At 49.9% G+C, this 22,436-nt stretch overlaps 1 protein-coding gene across 1 annotated transcript in view; it reads right to left on the bottom strand.

Annotated features, from left to right (window-relative positions):
* The window catches only part of GAS6 (growth arrest specific 6), a 51,698-nt gene that overhangs the window by 18,975 nt on the left and 10,287 nt on the right, over positions 1–22,436 (bottom strand). Inside the window, exons 3-6 of the mRNA XM_080661333.1 lie at positions 18,101–18,125; positions 16,496–16,558; positions 3,589–3,711; positions 2,455–2,577 (exon numbers count right to left, since the gene is read on the bottom strand). Of these exons, the coding sequence (XP_080517459.1) occupies positions 2,455–2,577; positions 3,589–3,711; positions 16,496–16,558; positions 18,101–18,125 (334 nt within the window). The remainder of the gene's footprint in view (positions 1–2,454; positions 2,578–3,588; positions 3,712–16,495; positions 16,559–18,100; positions 18,126–22,436) is intronic.

Below are 22,436 nucleotides of genomic sequence, written 5' to 3'. Positions count from 1 at the left end.
GGGACCAGCGTCACAGCAGCACCAGGGAAGGGCCTGGAATGGGACTCTCTCTCCTGGCAGGAGTCTGTCCTTGCCACAGCCCAGCAGACGTAGCACTGGGCCATCTCTTCCCTACAAGAAACAGCAAGTGGAACCCCGAATTCCACTGTGTCCATCATGATCCCCAGTCACCTCACTTTCTTCTCCCAGAGCAACTGCTTTGCTGCAGAGCCTCCTTCAATGCGGCTGGTGGAGCTGGGGGCCCAGGCTGTGCCCGACCCCCATCCTTGCAGCCTCCATGACCTTAGCCCCCCTCCACTCCTTCCTCCTCAATCCTCCTGACACTTTGCCCATGGAAGAGCCACTGTCCAATAATTAATCACAGGTTGGTGACCCAGGAAAGCTGAATGTGGGCAGGCAGGCGGATGGTGTTGGCACTGAGCACATAAAGCCCAAGCCCAAGCCCAATGCGTGCGTTGTGGCCAAGGGACCCACAGGTGTCAACCCCCCTCTTCCCATGAGGCCCACATCTGCTTCTCTCCTTAGGAGAGGGGCCGGCCCAGCTCACCTGCTTAGCCACACAGCCTGAGGCTGCCCAGTCCCTTCTTGCAGTGAAGGAGAGATGGTGGAGAGTCCTAAGCCCTGAACTCGCCAACCCAGTGCCCATTTTTCTCAAGCTTCCCAGTGCTTGAAGCAGGGGTTCAGGGACCCCCCCCTCCACTTTATCCCCCCCAACATCCAAGGAGGGCGTGATGAAAAGTCCAGTATCTTCCATGGTCCTCATTCCCCAAAGCACCCTGTGCCTAGGCCTGGTGTCCCAAGGTCCCAAGAGAAATGGCCAAGAGAAGGGAGCTGTGTGAGGGCCAGTATCTGCAGGCATACCCTGAGACCTGGCTACCAGGTGGGGTTCCTGCCATCACACTGATTATTAATCAGTCATCGTAAGGAGAGCACCTTTCGGCCCCCTGACTCGGGCAGGTGCAGACCCCACCCTGCTTTCCTGCCCACACTCTGGGGGGAAAAGGCCACAGGATGCAGGGGTTCTCTCAGACCACTGTCTCCTCCTCAAGATTTACAGACTTGGTGGGAGGTTGAAAGTAAATTACAGGTTTGGTCACTTGGGGTCTTTCCAGGAGGTTAAAGTACGGCTTCCCTGTGCAGTGCACAGCGTCACTGCCTGGGGCGTCTAAAGAGCCCAGAAGTGAGCTGGAACCTGGAACCTGGTGATGAGTGTGGGCAGCCCCAGACCCTCCCCCTCACCCCCGCTACTGTGGCTGCAGGTGCCCCGGATGCAAACCCGAGTTCAAGAGCGTCTGGTCTGCAGTCAGGGTCTTCAGGATTGGAGGAACACTGGGCGCCGTGTAAAATGCTTCTGCCCCAGACAGTGCAGTGTCCTCGGTTGCTCTTGGAGACAAGGACATGCCTGCAGGGTGCATGACCGAGCCGGGGCTGGACTTGGCGCCTGACTGGCTGCCCTGATGGAGGCTGCTGGTCTCAGGTCGAGGAGGCAGATGGGAAGGGCAATGGAATACTCTGTGCACTCAGGTGAGAACTGTCATATGGATGCAGGAATGGGGGCCACTGATGTGGACAAAACTGGAAGTTGTTTTCCAAACGGGGAACGTTGCCCTAGTCCTGATTCAGAGATGCGCCCGTGGTGCCAGGCCTGCTTTGGGCCCTCGTGCCTGACACGAGCACATTGGGACTGGAAGGGGGGAGAGAGGAAGAAGACTCCCCCTGAAAAGTGGGGTGCTACTGCTGTGTGGCTTGTGGTGGCTCTGACCAGGCAACACCATGGGCTGCACAGGAGCAGAGGGGATGGGCCACAGTTTGCAGTGTCCTTCGCGGTTCAGCTCAGAGTGCTGGGCCTCCGGGAGCCCCAGACTAGACTGGAAGCTGAAGGGCGAGTGGGCTGCTGGGCTGCTTCCTGCTTTACTCAGCCAGCGGGGGCCTTTCTAGGAGGAATGCTGGCAACTGGGCGGGAGGAGGCCCTGGGGAGGGAGCGGGGTGTGTGCAGGGAGTGGTACCCTGGCACTGGGGCTCCCTGTCCACGGCTCCGCGATGCCCTGGGTGCTTAGCTGCACAGAAAAGCCTGCCGGCTCCGTGGCACTGGAAGGAGGCCCAGCAGCCGCACTCCCTCGGGACAGTGGTCTCCACCTGCACGGGGCCGGCCTCGTCCACAGACACAGTGACTCATCCCGTCTGTGGTGCTGCCGAGATGGTGCTGGGCAGCTCCCTCGGGCTGCCGGCATGCCCGGGCATGAGCGCCTTCTGCAGAAACCCTCCTCCCTCCTGCCCTCCCTTCCAGAACCAAAGAAGCAGTCACTGCCAACAGCCTCTTGCAGAGGAGCCAACGTGACTGCCAACTTCAGCAACTTGGCAACTGCAAAAGTGGAAGAGGGGGGGAGCCACGAGGAGGGCGCGGGGAGAGGAGGGGAGAGGCGGGGAAAGCCCACGGTCGGACCCAGGCCTTACCTTGGCAGCTCCGGCTGTCCCGGGAGAGCTCATAGCCGCTGTAGCAGGCGCAGTGGAAGCTGCCTGGCTTGTTGTAGCATATTTGGTTGCACCCCCCGTTCTTCTGGCTGCATTCATTGACATCTGGGTACACACAGGACACAGAGGGACTGGGGAGAGCCCGGAGGTGACACACATCTGCCTCGAGCACGTGGCAGTGTCTGCACGTCTCTCACCACTGCACCCACCCCCAGGCCACGGGCGGAGGGCACAGGGAGCTCGCCTGTGCTGTGGGTGGTGACAGTCCAGTGCCAGCTCTGTGGCCATCCGAGTGCGGATGGGACGAGGGCAGAAGGCTAAAGTGCCCGAGGGTGGATATGGCCAGGCAGCCGCAAGGCCCAAACGCAGTCTGGCCAAGCCCCACACAGGCTGAGCTGCGCCTCACAGACCACCTGTGGGAAGGGCCTCCAGTTCTGCTCAGCAGCCCCAGGAGGGAACACCAGGAGGTCCTGAGGTGAGGCCCGGCTCTCCACCACAGTGAAGGGCCCACCTGAGGGAACACCTGAAGGTGGGGGGGACGCGGGTTGCAGCTTCTTTGCTGACACTGTACAACTGCAGACTCGAGGGAGAAGAAAGTACCCTCGTCCCGTTTAATCACTGGGGTTTGAGGCTCAGTGGGCAGCCGCTAGGCTCCCATGTGGGGTCTTACTGCCTGCGGTGGCCCCGTCCTTTGCTCCAGCCCTGCTCTGGAGAGGAATCCCTCTGCTCCTCCCCAGCTCTCTCAGGAGTTGACCGATGTCCTCTCCAGCTGGACAGTGCCCCTGTCCCAAGAGGCAAAGCAGGGCCTCCAGCACTGTTTAAACATTCTCACTCTGGGATGACTCTCGTGAGGGGCCGGGGATGCCCTGCCCACCCATCTTCTCCCTCCTCACCCGGGAGCTGAGTGGAGGCTGACCAGTGAGGGGCCTGGATCGTAGGACAGCCTGCAGGCACTTGCACGCCTCCCACTCCGGTCTCAGCCAGAACGGACCAGCATGGCTGTGTCCCCACGTGGGGAGGGTGGTTGGGGCAGGGAGAGGAAAAGAGGGAGGGGACCAGAAGGGAGGTCCCAATGCCCACACCTCATCCCTTGTCCCGTGGCTGTGGTGGCCTTACCTTTGTCACAGAGCCGTCCCGCCCAGCCGGCTTTGCACTGGCAGAAGAAGTTGCCCATGAGGTCTTGGCAGACTTGGGTCCCCTCCTTACTGCAGGGGTTTGGAGAGCACTGGTCAGGCAGGTCTGAGATGAAAGGAAGGAGGAAACTGTCCTGAGATGCTCTCGGCCAGCTTGGGGGGGTGTACAGTCATGGTGGGCAGCAGTACAGCCTCTTGTTGGACCCTTGGGCACACTGGCCTTTGGCAGGAGCACTCTGAGGCAGGTCCTGAGCACCAGTGTCTTCTCCATGGGCCCAGGCCGGCCACATAGACCCCACCTCTGGGCAGAACTAGGGTCACAGAACAGGCTGGCCAGGCCCCTGGCTGGTTCCAGGAGGGAATGGTCACCCACACACAGGGCCAGGGTGTTGGGGTCTTGGCCCCTCAGGGTGCAAGGGAGGAGGGAGTGAGCCTGGCTTGGCCCCATGAGCTCGGACCTCCCAGGGAGCAGGTCAACAGAGCCCTGGCCGACCCAAGGGCCCTCCAGGCAGACGTCCCCGGTGGACATCTCCACCCTCTCAGGCCAGGCCCCCTGCCCACTCAAACCATGAGCCCATCAACCTTCGCCCACATTCTTTCCACTGGGCTTGGCCTCTGTGGGAGCTCCACCCCATTTTCCCCTAGAAATCTGCCTGCACAGGACAGGGACTGCCCTGGGCCCAGGCTGCACTGGCTGCTCCCACAGTGTCCCGGGGTGGCAGTGCCCAGGCCGACGTGCCGGACCCACTTGCTTGGGAAACCATCTGCCTGGGATAATAGCACGTCAATGACCAGCATCATTTCCCCGTTTTAGGGACCGTGGCTAAGAGACTGTCCCAGTGGAGTGCCTCCCGAGGGCTCTCCACGTGATGAGGAGCTTCTCACAAACACGGCTGAAGCTCCCACGACCTAGGCCGGCTGGGCACTTACCCTGTCCGCGTGGTGATTACACGCTCCCACGCTTCAAGCAGCAGAGATCAGAGTCCTGGGTGGAGCTGTGATTGCACCCAGAGCTCCAAGAATCCTCCCACGAGGCTCCTGGCCACACAAAAGTACTTCTGTCCCTTTCTCTGCCATTGCCACTCAATCAGGACACCGTGGAGAGGCCGGACTCCACTGGCCTGAGGAAGGCTCATGCCTACAGACAACACGATGGCTGGGACATTTCTGGAGGTGGAGGAACCCTGAGCTGGCCAGGCGCAGCCGGTGGAAGAACACAGGCAGGTCCTGGGAGCAGCAGGCCCTGCATCCACCACTGCTCACCTGTTGAGGTTTTCCAGACTCTCATCGAGTGCAGGTGCGTACTGACTCAGCCCACCACAGGCTGTGTCTACTCTGGACTCCGGCCGCATGTCCCATCCAGCTCAGACAGAAAGTGCCATGTGACTGTCTGTTCCTGAAAAGCCCTTTCTCTTCCCTCATTTAAAGCTGCTTTCGCTTTGCTCCTCGCAGAATCTACTGACTGTCTTTCTCTTGTGAGTCTGCAGACATTAAACATCTCCTGTTGACTCTCTGATGTTTTCCTAGTTCTCACTCCTCCAGTTCTTATCCAGGCCCTGAACAGCACGAGGTTCCTGGCTGAAGCCCAAGCTGAAGGCGGAGGCTGTCTCGTTCAGTCAGATGGGGAAGGCACCCCGGACTGCCCTCTGGAAACTCGTCAGTGCCCCTGGTGAGTGGATTTTAGCTGCATCGACAACTGACAGCAAAATTGGCTTCTCGGTTTTGTTTTTAGTTAAGGGCAGCTAGGTACATTCCCCCAGTAGCCCTAGAGACACAACCCACAGGCCCAGGCAGGTGGCACACCAGGCAGCAGCAGGGCAGGTGACACCAGGGGCGTGCCACCCAGGCGCGGCTCAGACCAGCTACACTGACATCCTCTCTGACACTCAGCACCCACTGTCATTCACACCATGTCACTTGTGTTGTTTCCAAGGGCCACACACCCATCGACAGCACATGAATCAGGTATTATCACCTTTTTAATTTACAAAGTGAATAGCCCAGCTTAGGTAATGTGGCAGGTGGACAGAGGATCATCTGACCCCCGGGGACCTAGGATTCAATGGTTCTTCAGCTTTTCCTCTCTGTCCCCACCCCGCCCAGATCTGCAGACACCTCTCATTCCACTGCCTGGCCCCTTGGACAGGCCCAAGCTGAAAGCACCAGGTGTCACGTACAGTTGATCACTTCGTTCTTAAAATGACTGATGTTTCCAGCCTGACTCCAAAATTGGGGACAGTGTTTCCACGGTAGGGCTTGCTCTTGTCACACAATGAGTCCTGGTAGACCTGCTCCCCGGCCACCGGCACAGGAAGGCAGTGGTCTCTACATTCCTCATGGGACCCGGCCTGGGCCCCTGTCGCTGTGCTTTATGTTCTTGGCTGCCCACACAGTCTGTGCACCCTGATCCTCGGGGAATCTGCATAACCTTGTCTAAAAACTGGAACCCAAGTCTCTCATCGTGTTTTTCTTGTGACCTTCCCATGGCACACCTCAAAGTGGGCTTGTTTTTCATGGTCACAACCAACATAAAACACTCGCGAGTGGAGACCGATCATGTCTCCCAGTATTTGTGAGGCACTGCACAGTTGTTTTTGGCAGGGAGCTGTAAACCCCTTCTACGGGTAAGCAAGTAGGAACTGGGTCCAGCGATCACAGGAATTTGGTCATGGAATAGTGGGTCTCCCACAGCTGCCTCAGATCCACCGAGGTCAGCCCTGAGGTCCCACATGCTGCATGGATGCCTTGCCATGCCGCTGCACTCGCTGTAAAGAGGGTTGTACTCTGGGGGCGGAAGGGACAGGGCTGTGAGGTCAAGTCCAGCCCCAGGACTAGAGAGATGAAGAGACAGATCTGCTTTCCTGACTTCGTCCTAACAGGAAGGGCCTCTGATGGCAGGAGGGTCAGAGAGACTGGAGGTAGGCGACATATACCGGCCTGGCCAACAACTGAGCCCAGGCGGAGCAGCTGGTTCACCTGACGCCTCCCACAACTCGATCCAAGGCCCAGACGGGCCCCCACAGGAGAAAAGGGTCAGGAGATGGCGTGGGTCTCCACTTGACATATTGGTTAAAGATTTAAAGTTATTTCAGAATACACACATGTACCTTTAACATGAAGGCCTGGTTAACTTTGTCTAGAATTTGCCTAGAATGCCTAAACCCTACTTAAAAAAAAACACCTCACAGTCCCTAGGGCTGAGAGGCCAACACCAAATTCTACTGGGGTGGGGTTTTCTAGGGGATTCCTACACAGCACCCATCCCAGAAGAAAATCCCTCAGAGCCCCTTCCTGCCAAGATATGTCCCTTCATCTCTCGAGTCCTGGGATTAGACTTGACCTCACCCTCCCCATCCTTTCTGCCTCCAGAGTATAACTCTTGTTACAGTAAGTGCAGTGGCATGGAAAGGCATCCAGAGCACACGTGGGGACCACAGGGCTGACCCCGGGTGGGTGTGAGGCAGCTGTGGGTGACCCACTACTCCATGACCAAATTCCTCTGATTGCTGGACCCAGTTTCTACTTGCTTACCGGTAGAAGGCATTATAGCTCCCTGCCCCCGCCAAAAAATGTGCAGTGAAGGAAGGAAATAATAACCATCAGAGCAGAAATAAAATCTAGCAAAAACAACACAAAAGATCAATAAAACCAAGAATTGTTTCTTTGAAAAGATAAACAAGATTGACAAACCTTTAACCAGACCCAGCAAGAAAAGGAGAGAACCCAAATAAAATAAAATCAGAAATGAAAGAGAAGTAACAACTGACACCAAAGAAATACAAAGGATTCCAAGAAAATATTATGAACAGCTATATGCCAACAAATTGGACAATTTGGAAGAAATGAATAAATTTCTAGAACTATTCAATCTTCCAAAACTGAATCAGGAAGATTCAGAGAATCTGAATAGATAAATTACAACTAGTGAAATTGAAGTAGTAAAATAAATAAATAAATAAATAAATAAATATCCCCCAAAACAAAAGTCCTGGACCAGATGGCTTCACAGGTAAATTTTACCAAACATTCAAAGAACTAAAACGTATCCTTCTCAAACTATTATAAAAAATTAAGAAGACTCCCAAGCTCATTTTACAAGACTAGAATTATCCTATTTCCAAAACCAAATAAAGACACTACAAGAAAAAAAATTATAGGCCAATCTGATGATCATAGATGCTAAAATCCTCAACAAAATATTTGCAAACCAGATCCAGCGATACGTTAAAAAAGATCCTATACCATGATCAAGTGGGAGTTATTCTGGGGATGCAAGGTTGGTACAATATCTGTAAATCAATAGAAGTGATACACCACATAAACAAAATGAAGGATAAAAAGCACATTATCATTTCAATAGATGCAGACCAAGCATTTGATAAAATCCAGCACCCATTTTTTATAAAAACTCTCAAAAAGTGGGAATAGATGGAACATACTTCAACACAATAAAAGCAATATATGACAAACCCACAGCCAATGTCATATTCAATGGGCAAAAACTACAAGTGCTTCCCTTAAGATTGGTAACAAGACAGGAATGTCTGCTTTCGCCATGCTTATTCAACATCTTAGTAGAAGTCCTAACCACAGCAATCAGACAAGAAGAAGAAGAAGAAGAAGAAGAAGAAGGAGAAGAAGGAGAAAGGCATCCAAATTGGAAAGGAAGAAGCTGTCATTTTTGCAGATGACATGATACAGTATATAGAGAACCCTAAATATTCCACCAAAAAACAACTAGAACTGATAAATGAATTCAGTAAAGTAGTAGGATACAAAATAAATATCTAGAAATCAGTTGCATGTTTATACACCAATCATGAACTATCAGAAAAGGAAACTAAGAAAACAATCCCATTCACAATTGTTTCAAAACAGACAAAATACCTAGGAATATATTTAACCAAGGATGTAAAAGACCTGTACTCAGAAAATTATAAGACACTGAAGAAAGAAAGTTAAGAAGATATAAGTAAGTGGAAGTATATACCATGTGCATGGATAGGAAGAATTAACGTAATTAAAATGTCCATATAACCCAGACCAATCTATAGATTCAACACAATTCCTATCAAGATATCAATGGTATATTTCACATATCTAGAACAAATATTCCAAAAATTTATATGGAATCATAAAAGACCCAGAATAGCCACAGCAATCTTGAGAAAGAAGAACAAAGTTGGAGGAATCACGATACCTGATATCAAACTATACTACACAGAGAAATCAAAACAGCATGGCATTGGCATAAAAACAGACATATAGATAAATGGAACAGAAATAAATCTATGCCTTTATAGTCAATTAATATTTGACAAAGGAAGCTAGAACATGTAATGGGATAAGTCATTTATTGAATTAGTCTATTCTATAAATGATGTTGGAAAAATTGAACAGATATGTGCAAAAAATCCCAAAAAACTAGACCACCTTCTTACACCATGCACAAGAATAAATTCAAAATGGATTAAAGATGTAAATGTTAGAATCAAAACGATAGAAATCAAAGAAGAAAACATAGGCAGTAAAATTTCAAACATTTCTCATAGCTATATTTTTTTCTGATATATCTCTTCAGGCAAGGAAAACAAAAGAAAAAATAAACAAATGAGACTTACATCAAACTAAACTACATCACAGCAAAGGAAACCATCAACAAAACGAAAAGCCATTCACTGAATGGGAGAACATATTTGCCAATGATAAATCTGATATGGGGTTAATATCCAAAATTTATAAAGAACTTATAAAATTCAACACCAAAAAAAACAATCCAATTAAGAAATGGGCAAAGAAAAAAAAAGAAATAAAAAAGAAATGGGCAAATAACTTGAATACACACTTCTCCAAAGAGGACAGACAGAAGGCCAATAGACCTATGAAAAGATGCTCAACATCACTAATCATCATAGAAATGCAAATTGAAACCACAATGAGATATCACCTCACACCTGTCTGAATGGCTATCATCAATAAATCAGCAAATAGCAAGTGTTGGAGAGGATGTGGAGAAAAGGGAACCTTGATGCACTGTTGGTGGGAATGAAGATTGGTGCAGCCACTATGAAAAGCAGTATGGAGTTCCCTCAAAAAATTAAAAATGGAACTGCCTTATGAGCCAGTGATTCCACTTTTGGGAATATATCTGAAGAAACCCGAAACACTAATTTGAAAAAAAATATACACTCCTGTGTTCATTGCAGTGTTATTTACAGTGGCCAAGATCTGGAAGCAGCCCAAATGCCCATCAGTAGATGAGTGAATACTACTCAGCCATAAAAAAGGAAACTTTATGTTTTGTGACTGCATGGATGGACCTGGAGAGTATTATGCTAAGTGAAATAAACCAGTCAGAGAAAGACAAGTACGAGATGATTTCACTTACTTGTAGAATTTAATGAACAAAATTAATTAACAAAGTAAACCAAACACACAGATACAGAGAACAGACTGATAGCTATCAGAAGGGAGGGGGTAGGGGGGCTGGGTGAAAAAGGTGAAGGGGTTAAGCAAAAGAAACAACAACTCATAGACAGAGACAACAGTATGGTGATTACTAGAGGGAAAGGGGGTGAAAGAAGGTAGAAGAATGTATAGGGGGATTAATAGTGATGGAAGGAGACTTGACTTAGAGTGGTGAACATACCACACAATATACAGTTGATGTATTAGAGAATTATACACCCGAAACCTATAACTTTATTAACCAACTAGAGGCCCGGTGCATGAAATTCATGCACTTGGAGGGGGTGGGTCCCTCAGCCTGGATTGCAAGAGGGTGCAGGCCAGGCCGAGGGACCCCACTGGTGCACGGTTGGGGCTGGGGAGGGACGTGAGAGGTTGGCCAGCTGGGGAGGGACCACGGAAGGGCTCCAGGGCATGTCTGGCCCTTCTCACTCAGTCCCGATCGGCCGGACCCCAGCAGCAAACTAACCTACCAGTTGGAGCATCTGCCCCCTGGTGGTCAGTGCACGTCATAGCGAGCGGTTGAGTGGCCTTAGCATATCATTAGCATATTATGCTTCGATTGGTTGAATGGCTGACTGGACGACTGAACACTTAGCATATTAGGCTTTTATTATACAGGAAGCATGCCACCTCAATAAACTCAATAAAAAAAAGAAGGAAAAAAAAAACAAAGTTTATCCCCAGGACAAAAGGAAGGAGGAATGAGCATCTGAGAGCTTGACACTCAGCAGGTGCCAGCAAACCTCTTTGGAATTGAGACAAACCTTTGCAGGCCCAAGTGCATCCACTTAAGTCCCCATCCCTGACACCTCCTTCTACTCCCCCCCCCCCCCCCCCCCGCCCCAGCAAGCCTGCAGAGGGTTTCTGAGTTGACAGGTGATCTGTACCCTGACGTCAGGCCTCTGAATGGAAGGAGCTGTTTAGGAGATAATGGGCTTATCTTGGCCTTGAGATGGCTGTGTTGAAGGAGAGGGAAGAAGGAACTCGTTTGTTGCTGTGTCCTGGAATGTGAAACATCTGAAATCCAACAGGACCGCTTTCTCAGGTGCTTTTTACTCCCCCCAAATTGGAAGGTAATGACAAGTTATAACCCGGACAGCATGCTTCCATGGGGAGGCCCACTGTTCTGACTGAAGAGAAAGGGCAAAGGGATCCTCCCACATGAGGAGAATCAGGCCTGGATCTCCTCCAGCCTGGCCTGGGCAAAGCAGAGAAACCCAGGCCTCAGAAACCGACCACAGGCCCTCCTGCTGGAGGCACACCAACATGCTGAGGGAATCTGTGAGCAGGGAAGGCGGAACTGTCAGCGGGAAAGTCTGTCCCAGGCCTGGGGCTTGTCTGGGATGAACACTTTGAGACCATTTGCTTTAATTTTAACAATAATTGATAATCAAAGCACTCAGCCATAAACTGCCCATCATCACCAGATAAGACCATTTTTAGGAAGGAACAGATGAAAATGATCTACACTAATAAAAGAGAAACATGCAAATTACCGTCACTCTGCTATGCTACCGGCCAATTAGAGTGAGTATGCAAATTAACCTGAAAACATGGCAGCAGCCTCGCCCCCCCCACCGCTCCGGGCCTTTGGGGGTCGGAGAAGTCGGGCGCCAGCGTCTGAGGCTGGCTGCAACCTGGGAGATGAAGAAGCCGCCTGTCCCGTGATCCCAGGCCGCAGGCAGCAGCAGAAGCCTCACATCCTCCCGCCCTACGTCCTGGGGGAGACAGAGAAACCGGGCCCCAGTGCCTGAGGCTGGCTGCAGCCCGGGAGATGAAGAAGCCACCTGTCCCCTGATCCCAGGCCGCAGACAGCAGCAGAAGCCTCACGTCCGCCTGACCCACGTCCTGGGGGAGACAGAGAAACCAGTACCCAGCGCCTGAGGCTGGGTGTGGCCTGGGAGATGAAGAAGCCGCCTGCCCCATGATTCCAGGCCGCAGCCAGCTGGAGAAGTCACCCACACTACATCCCAGAGACAGAGAAGCCACCCACCTGCAGTCCAGGCGCCAGCACCTGCAGCTGGCTACAGCTTGGTAGACAGAGAAGCCGCCCACCCTGCAGTCCCGGGCACCAGTACCTGCGGCTGGCTGTGGCCCGGGAGACAGAGAAGCCGCCCACCCTGCGGTCCTGGGTGCCAACACTTGCGGCTGCAGCCCAGGCAAAGCCACCTGCCCATCATCCTCTGCGGCTGCAGCTGACCTGGGCGCCTATGGCTGACCAGAGGGAAGGAAGTCCGGATCCCGGGTGCCTGTGGTCGGCTGGAGGAGGGAATCCTGGGTCCTGGATGCAGGGCTGAGGCAGAGGTGGTTAGGGGCAATCAAGCCAGCAGGGGAGCAGTTAGGGACAATCAGGCTGGCAGGCAGAAGAAGTTAGGGGCAATCAGGCAGGCAGGCGAGTGGTTAGGAGCCACTGGCTTGTGAGAGGGATGTCCAACTGCCGGTTATCCCCTGAGGGGTCCCAGATTGGAGAGGGTGCAGGCCGGGCTGAGGGACACCCTTCCCCCGCCCCCCCCCCCCCCCGCACGAATTTCATGCACCAGGCCACTAGTCTATAACAATAAAAGCATAATATGCTAATTAGACTGGATGTCCTTCTGGATAACCTTCCTGATGAAGCCAGGGCTGCGAGGGAAGCCTGGGTCCTGGCTGCCAGAGGGAAGCCAGTGCTGGCAGCCGGGGGAAGGAAGGCCTACTCTTGCACGAATTTCGTGCATCAGGCCTCTAGTACTGTTTTAATAACCTGGTTATTATTTAACAAGAAAGGAGCAAAGGGAAGACTAGATAATATAGGCATGCCATTTATACAGCTTTGCCAGGAAGCTGTAGTTAACATTCTCCAAGTCTGTTCCCTGTAGGTCGTTGCGGGGACTAGACGATAGATGCATGCCCAGTAAGGTCTGGATGACATGGGAAGATGCTTACCTGTCAATCACACCTGGGAGCGAGTCAGTGGTCAGAATAGGCATGATGTATTCTATAATACATGATCTGTTTATTGTGTGGTATGTTCATCACTGCAATGGCGCGCAATCTGAGAAACTTAACTCCAGAGCAAAGAAAGTTCCCTCTCTTGCTCTCTTAGGACTCCTGTTTCAGGGGGCATGCTCGCCTACATCACTCATGTCGCTTACAACCACGTAGGACCCACACAATGGATTATAGACAGCAATTAGCCTGATGCTACATCGGACTCTGCTCCACCATGGAACGGAAACTGGACACTGGCTTTGCTTTTGGCTCTGCTCAAGTCCCAGCTACACCTTTTCCAGGACTGGATTAAGGGACCTAAGACTTTGCAAACTGAGGATGTAACTCTACACAAATAAAAACCACTCTTTCTCCCCTGCAAGTCTTAGAATAAAATTCCTGTTCTCAATATATTGCAAGAACCCCATTCCCACTAGTGATGGAGAAATTCTACCCATTCAATCCTCTGGCAATAAAAACAGTGCAAAGTTGCCTAAAGTGGCCCCATGTGCACTCATACCTAGAAAGTACATCTTCGGGACCCACAAGACAGGGTGTGCATATTCCCCTGAATGACACCCCAACTCCCTGCAGTCTTTACAGTATCCCCCTGTAAGGACAGCCAGTGCATTTGTGCAGGGCCCCAGGCTTCAGAGACTCCTGTCGTGCCCAGGAGCTATCTGAGAAGCCCAGTGCCCTGGTCCAGTGCCCGAGGAGGAGGTACTGGGTCCTCAGGGAGGGAAGGGGTGAGAGGCTTGCTCAGGGTCAGTTGGGTCCTGGGCTGGCCAGAGAGACCAGGCATGGAGGTAGCTTCCTAAGCTTCTAGGAACTGCATTTAAAACATCTGGCATAAGCAGCAACTGCACGAGATTTCCCCTCTAAACATCAGTTCAGGAAACAGCTCTGAGATTCTCCCTCCTTCCTCAATTCCCAGGCTGCCCGCCACCCAGGAGGAGAGAAAGTCTCAATCCCATTAAGAAATCACCTTTGTTGTTCAAACAATTTAAGTCACTTTAATGCCATGAAATCTCTCACATAGGAACAACGTGGCCCAGGATTGTGGTGGCCCTTCTCTGAGCAAAACCCCAGTGATTTTACATAGATGGTGTTGGGACAAGGGGGCTGCTATCCGGGAAAATATGAACACACCCAGATCCCTCCCTCCTCAGGAAAAATTCCAGGTGGACCATACAGTTAAACATAAAACATTAGATAACTTTTGTTATAACCTCAAAAAATGGGCAATTTAAAACCCAGGAACTAAAACAACCTAATGAATTTGAGTACATTATTATAAAATAAGAAATTGGCTTAACAAATGGACAGAAAAGTGCTAACTAAAAACAAAAATCCAAAATTGCCGGAAGCCAATTCTAGCATGTCAGCAGGGCTGAATCATTTGGAAATGGATGAGGGCATTTCCCAAAACTTGAAAAGGATGCATAAAATGATTGCTTGCTGCCAGACAGCTAAGGGCATCTTAATCTACATGTTATTGCCTCCTACTGGCCAAATACCTGAACAGCCGTAGGTAATTCTTCCAAACCTGACAATGGATTCCGTATACTAAACCTTGCCTTTGATGTATATCTACTTTGCCTTAGGACAATTTGTGTTAATAAAAAGCAAGGGGAGAACTGAGACAAGGGAGAACTTAGTTCCTTTAGCTAACTAAGTCTTCTCTGGCTCCCCATAATGCCTTCCAAAATTATGTTCATCTCTGAACTCTTATTTAATTTACACACAGCACTTCTCCAGATTCCTGAACCCTTCTAGATGCTGGATTAAGACCACCGGCATTACAAAATGACACAAAGCTGACCTGCTCCCATGTCTGCCTCAGGCCCCAGTGAGGTCATGGTTGACCCTGGGGAGGCTGATGTCATGGCTTGACCCTGAGGGGAGGGGCTTGCTTCAGGTCTCCCTCCATGCATGGCCATGGGTTTTGGCTCCTCTGAGTTAACAGGTGCCTCTTCCCTGGGCCACACAGCATCACTACTCTCCTTTCCACATTAAATCAATCATCTCCTCTGCTCATCTGGGCTGGGGCTGGGGTCTGTGATGGGAGCAAGTCAGGTGAAGTGCGGGGCTGGCATGTGGATAGGTGGGTGACTGGATATCGCAGCCCTCCCACGCCCTGAGCCCCTGCCAGCCAGATACTACGAGCAGCTCTGGGTCTGGCCAGCCTTCTAGGCTATCCCTGCAATGGCAGGTCTGACACCAAGTACAGGAAGAGTCCTGCTACATTGCGACTGGCTGTGCCCTTCAAAGCCCAGTTTTCCTCATCTGTAGAACAGGTGCAGTCAACATTCCAACACCATGGGCTGTACTTTGAAACACTCAGACCAAGGAAGGCCCTGAGTCATTCTCAGCGGAGGTGGTTACACAGTTCTATGAGTGGGTTAAAATTCATGCAACAAGAGTATCATTTTTACCATATGATAACTTAAACTAAAATAATAAAAAGAAGCATTGTGACCCGGGTAAAAAAATTTGCTACCTTTGGTACAAATGGCAAATTTGCAAAAATCTAATCAAGAGCTCCTATAAACTGAGAAAAATAGGTCAAGAATGTGAACAAATTGTTCACAGAAGAAAGACAAGGCCCTTAAACACACGAAGGTCAGCTTCATCCATTAGTAAGAAAAACATAAATGGAAATGACTGAATAAGATAAAATATAAAATAAAATGTCATTTTTCACCACTTATACTGGAAAAGATAAAAACGTTTTAAAAAATACATTAGACTGCTGAAAATGTGGGGGATGGGCGCTCCTGCTCACCCCCTGCTCAGGGGGTAATTAGGGTCAGATCTTCATCAAGAGGAAAAAATAAATATAGGTTTGATTCTGCAATTTCATTCCTGGGAATTTATTCTGCAGATATGCTTAGATATGTGAGAGGTGACAAAGATAGAAGGATGGCATTCTGGTTTAGTTTATAATAATAAAATACTGGAAATAGCTTAAAAGTCCACCAATACACATTGGTTAAATTATGCCCCTCACCCATGGCCAATGTTGATAGCGGTCAGCTCTGTATGTACTGATATGGGAGGTCTCCACAGTATCTGGTGGCAAAAGTGGGGTCAGATCATGTGTAGGGGGAGCCACCCTTGACACTGCTCATATTATGTATTCTTAGAGCTGGTAACCGTGGTGGCCTCTGGGAAAGAGAACTTACAGGTTCACTAGGAGGCAGGGCCAAGGATGTGCTTTCTCTTTACACCCCTGGGAAAGGTTCACATTTCATACCCTGTGCGCTTCTTGCTGATTCAAAACCAAAACATACTTGCTTGAACAAGATAGTTCATTGAAAAGGGAGACCTCAGGCAGGTGTGATAGCCCCTTCAGATAAAGGAAATATTCAAGACCCCCGAAAACCACAACAAAGCTTAAAGTAACCCAAACTCACAGGGCTTTGAGGAAGACAGGAAGGAGATGGACTTACTTTGAACGCATTGAACAAAGTTTGGGTTTTTTGAGTACGGAGATCCATGTTTAGTAATGCACTCTGCAAGAGAGAAACGGGTGGCATGTCATTCTTCAGTCAGGAGGTGAAACAAGCTTTAGAGACAGTACTACAGCCTCTTGGGACCCCTGGGAAAGCAGACTATTCACACTGACCTGAGTGCTACAGTCCGCCAGCAGTAACGCAGTTCAGCTTTTGTTAATACACTTTAATGAAACGTTTTAGCACTGACCCAGGGAAGTGCCTCCACCGAGTGGCAGACTGTGCACACAGAGCATTGCCATGCACCGTCCGCAGCTCCTCCGGTGGGTTCCCTCTGCTCGTGTACGGAAGAATCACTAAGAACATCCAGTAAGTTTTCTGATCGTGGTCAGAGAGCTAAACTTCCATTTCAAATGGACACCCCGTTTGGAAACACTGCCCTTACTGTGAAAGTCAAGCTGCCTGAGGTGCTGGACGCAGACTGACACTGGCCGTTCCGCACGGGTATGGGGATGGGGACGGGAGGCTTGGCCTCTTGAGCACATGCATCCCGGGATGATAGGAAGCTTGAAGTCGTGCAGAATGGGTGTTGAACCAATTCATCTCGTCTTTCCACAGGTCCCTGCTACTTCTCCATGCCTAAGGGGACACTGGCACGGCAACAGATGGTCCCTAAAGGGTGGGCTCATGGGATAACTGGTCATCCTTTGCCTCAGGAAACAAACCTCGCATACTCAGGAGCGAGGCCAGCAGAGACCAACAGAGTGCCCAGAAGCAGGTGGGTTCCTGGGCTTTTCAGGGCCAGTCACCGGTCCACTTGGCCTGTTGCCAGATATGGACCCAGAGAAGGTACCGCTAAGAGATTGTAAGGCCAGCGGAACATTTACCCACATGGACTTTACAAAATTAACAAGGAAGACCTGGAATACATTTCTCTCATTGTAAGTGATATGCATCCCAAACTACCTTAAAACGGTATTAAAGGAGAATTCTCAGGGAACCCAGGGCCCTTCAGGTTGTTGGGGAGGTCAATGTCATCGCCCTGATAGGACCCAGTTGTTGTTTGCCCTTTACTCTCACTCTCCCCCCAGTATCCAGTAGAGCCATCCTCACACAATGACATCACTGCTCAGTGGCCAAGAATGTTTGCTTGTACATTCATTTTATTCAAATGAAATAAAAACGTTCTTTAATGTTCTCAGTTTTAATTACCAGCATGGCAAATACATACAGCCCACGTGAATAAAAACTCTTTGGCATCCTCCGTAATGTCAGAAATGCAGAGTCCTGAGATCAAAAAGTCTGAGAATTACTAAATCAGTCATATTCCCAAATATAAGCTAAGCCTGGACTCAGAGCAGAAAAGAGGTTTGCAAATAATGGCATTGGATTGAGGTTAACACGGATCATCATGGTACAAAAGACACAAGTGTTTTGACCTACGTGTTCTGGATAGTTTCAAACTCTCAGTATAATTAAGCAACCTTCCCTCCAGGAATAACTTGGTAAATGAGGTTTTGACCCATTGTTTCTCTGACTTGTAACGAATATCTCCCAACTACGCCTTTATGACAACTAAAGGAAGCAGTGATTTAAACTTACCTAAGTATCTGGGATAAAAGTATTCCTGCGGAAAAAGAAAAAGGGCAACAGTTTACTGGCACAATATGAGGCTTCCTACACAGCACAGTCCCCAGTTTCATCGAACCTCGCCTTTCTCCCCCCAGTAGATAGAAATAGACTCTCGGGGAGCAGGTGTTTGAGGACAGCGGAGAATCTCTCCACAGATGACTCAGTGACAGGACCAGCAGAGCGAGAACCACCCAGAAAGCCACTTCCTGCCTGGAAGACGGAGGCACGAGGGAAGTGAGAGGGGACAGCCCACGCGGCTTCTGCAGAACCGTGAGCGTGGTTAGATTTTCTGTAACCAGCAACAGCGAAGCCCTTTGTGGCGACTTAGAAGGCGCCACTCAAAGTGTCTTAGAGGATGAGAAATAACGCCAAGTCAAGGCCTGGTCTTAGGTAGGCCCTTGTGGATGTAGGGGTCCTCACCGAAATGTGGAGACCTTGTGTGCCTATCCACACATAGGCACTGATGTGCATTTACTGTGTTTGTAAACCACAGTGGTGCTGGGTGAGTTATGGAGGGTATAAGCGAGGAGTCTTTTGTCCATAAACGCAAGCGGAGGCTTCTGCACTGCACAGGGGACTGTCATATACGAGAGCCACCTGCCCTCCCTCAGCGAGCAGCAGGAACCTGATGGGAAGCCCTTCAGGCTGTGGCTGGTTCAAGTAGCCCCACCATGAACACTCTGGGCCAGTCATGGAACAGTTTGTCCCTAATTACACCCCTTAATGGAACCAAGTGGCTGACTAAGCAATGTCAGCCACTAGATGTTGGGTGTCAACTGCATGCTGGTGACATTCCACATTTTTACATTATTTTGTTTGATTCTCACAACCACATCCAAGGAAGGTCTTTTATATTAACCCATTATCACAGATGAGGAAACTGAGGCTCAATGGGGGTGGTGGAGTGTGACTGAGGCCATGAAGCTAGAAAGGGCTCGCAATGGCACACTGCATCCCGAAAAAGCATGGACGGGATCTGGTGCATGGCATTTGAAGAGTGATAGGCAGAGGTGCCCCCAGGGCCACCCACACAGGGCGTGGCGCTGCTCTTCCACATATTTGCCAGCTTCATACACTGGTCCTGGCACAGCCTCATCTATCACCTTCACTCGAATGCGTGGCCAGAGCTCCCTCCTCACTGTTGGTGAAAGAGGCAGGTTGGGTGGTGCCACGTGAGGGTAATGAGAGTTCTTAGACTGGGTGGCGCTAGGGACACTTTGCTAAGATGCACTCAGATGAGATTTTAGAAAGCCATGTTCCAGTAAAGATGTGATTTTAAAAAACAAAACTCTTAAACCCGTTAAAGGAGAAGCAATAGTGCAAGTTTGCTATTTCAGCTTGTGTGACAGTCGCAAAGATAACGTTCAGTGCAAATGTGACAAAGAGGCCAGGTTTGGAGGTCAGAGCTACGAGGTCAGGAGGGATTGCCCCTCTTTAACAGCATTCAGAGGCATCTGGCATGCCTTTCACTTCCTTCTCTTGATTTGGGTCAGGGATTGGCCAACTTCCGAGCACAGGCCAGGCCAGGTGCGCACTGGTGAAACCTCTAGGACCAGAGGGTGGCGGAGGCTTGCTGCCTCCTGCATGGGGTGCAAGCAGGCCATGACGTCTTTCTGGGTTTAGTGGGAGAACAAAGGCCACAGAGCTTTGTCACAAACGGAAAGGTGTTGGTTCCGAAAGAAAAGACTTAGAATGAATGCAACAAGTGTGCACTCCGGTTTAGGAAACTGATCATTAGGTTAAGAAAGAACTGAAAACAATGAAAAACTCTGAGTAAAGGAACCTAATTATACATAAACATTTACATGATCACAACTTCCCAGAAAGGTGTATCATATTGTTCAAAATCGCGCTTAGTTTATAGTTACGTGTAGGATGTTTTAATAATGAGTTCTAGTGTTGTGAAAACAACAACACATTATTAATAGAAAAACCATGCTCATTTCACTGAACCACACCTAAGGGGAATGTGGTTACTGAAACCACAGGGTCATAAAACCTGGTGACAATTTATCCTAATTTGTGTGTTAGATTTATTTGGGGTGGGAGAGGCCATAAACCATGTACTAATTTGCCTGGTAATCTAGGAGAGAGAGGGTTAACCCTGAATAAAAGCAAAGCTAACACAAATACACATAGAAAGTGTTACACACTCTCCCCGGAGAAAGAGACATTTCCATTTGTCCTTCAATGTTCTGACAGAAGAGGAGGGCTATGAAAATCGTCCTCCCCTTTATTCTGTGAATAAAGGCACCAAACACAGAACATAGAGCCGGCCCCACCTGCATCACAAGTTGGTCAGGGTGTAAACCCTGGCCTAAGGCCCAGGAGCTGCGTTGACTCGATGAGCAGCACGCCATGGGGATCCACCGAGCAGAGACACAGCCCGTCACCGAGCAGAGGCACAGCCCGTCACTGACCGCAGGGTCGGCTGCAGCTCTGCAGGGCCTGTGCAGCATGCATTTCCCCAGCTCCTGGCACCCCTCCTCCTCCTCCACGGCCATCCCCTTGTGCCCGAAACACACGGTGGGGCAGGGAGAGGGGCCTAAACCAGCAGGGAGCTCAGGAGTGGCTGCAGCCCACTGGAAAGCCAAGTTCTCCAGGTTCTTTTTCACAGCCAGCGCTAGGACAAAACTGAAACACGAGTAACCAATGGGAGTTGATACATGCTCTTCTGGATGCTCAGGGCTCTGGTATGAACAGCAGAGGCTCTTGGGCGTGTGAAAACTCTGGTCCCCTCACTAAACCCCAGTGACCACGTTCGCTGCAATCCGTCCCTGCCCACAGCACGTCCCTCTGACCACGTTCGCTGCAATCCGTCCCTGCCCACAGCACGTCCCTCTGCACTGTGCACATATGCTTCTCATGTGCTATGGGCACCCAGAAACTGCAAGGAGGCCTGAGTGGAGCCCCCGGGCTCCCCTCTAGCCATGCCTGGGCCCCCAAGGATGAGGGCTGCAGCCCTCCCCTCATTGCCAGCTGCAGGTTGAAAGGAGACTGCACAGGCCCAGCATGGGACACCAGGGAAGTGGAGGGGAGGGCTGGTCCCTCCACCAAGTATTGCATTAAAAGGTCCAGCACAGATTGTGTGAGTGTAGCTGGAAAGACTCGTGTGAGAGGTGGGTTGTGCAAAAACTCTCAGACACAGCTAATTACAGTGTCTATCACCAGGCATGGAAATATTCACAGGAATGAACCTCATAAAAGAGGTTTGTTCCCAAATACCTCTTCCCCGTAGCAGAGATACCCAATTCTCCTTCCATCCTTAGCAATAGAAAGTTGGGTGTATTTTAGAGCTGCACTGTACACTACATTCCCAGCTTCCCTTGCAAGTAGGGGTGGCCATGTGACTAAATTCTAGACCAGTGGTCGGCAAACTGCAGCTCGCGAGCCACATGTGGCTCGCGAGCTGCAGTTTGCCGCTCTGTTGACCAATGAGTTTGCCGACCACTGTCCTAGACAGTAAGATCTGAGCACAATGTGAAACTGAGCAAAGAGAGTTGGGCGAGGGGAGCTTTGCTTCTCCACCTTCCTTGCTAAAGTGCAGATGTGATGTCTGCTGCTCCAGCATCTTGGCAGGTGTGTGAGGAGGCTTTGAAGACAAAGCCACGCACCAGTACGGCAGAGCACGAACAGGTCATGTGCGTCTGTGGGCACTACTGAGCAGCACTCCTCAGCCTTCCTCCCGCCTTCTGCATGAGAAATACACTTCTATCGCCTTGTTTACATTTTTCAAATGCATGCAGAAAAAAAGGTCAGGCTAGCTGAATTTGACAAATTAGTGCCAACAGAACTGTAATCACCCGCAAAGTGAAATTATAAATCTACCAAGGGTCAAGATTTCATGAGTTCATGGGAACGTCTGGGAGCCACCCAGTACAGAGGCATTGACAAATCAGGGTTTAGGCCAATTAACAATACAAGAAGGAGAAGTCTGCAAGTGTCATAGAAGGCTGCTTCCAAGAGAATAACCTGATGATTAAGAATGTGGACTAAGCCATCACACATTTTTTTTTTTTGTTTCTTTGCAAAAATATCTCCATTTATGGTCAGAAGAACATTCTAAAAACCATGGTTTTCGGAAAAATTGTGCCTGGCTCCCTCCCCAAATTCTAACTTCCATCTTCCTTTGTTCTGAAAATTTAGTGCCTAATTGCATTTATACTCTGACTTTTATAAAGTATGAGATGGACCAAATTTGTTTCTAAAAACTTTACAGTTTCATTCCCCAAGATTAATTTTTATACTTACTGTGTAATATGATGTTTTAACTGGAGTCACTTTCAAAGACCTCTCTTCCTGTACT

Source organism: Plecotus auritus, assembly GCF_963455305.1.
Source record: "Plecotus auritus genome assembly, chromosome: 3".
Lineage (NCBI taxonomy): Eukaryota > Metazoa > Chordata > Mammalia > Chiroptera > Vespertilionidae > Plecotus > Plecotus auritus.
This window is presented reverse-complemented; position numbering and strand designations above follow the sequence as displayed.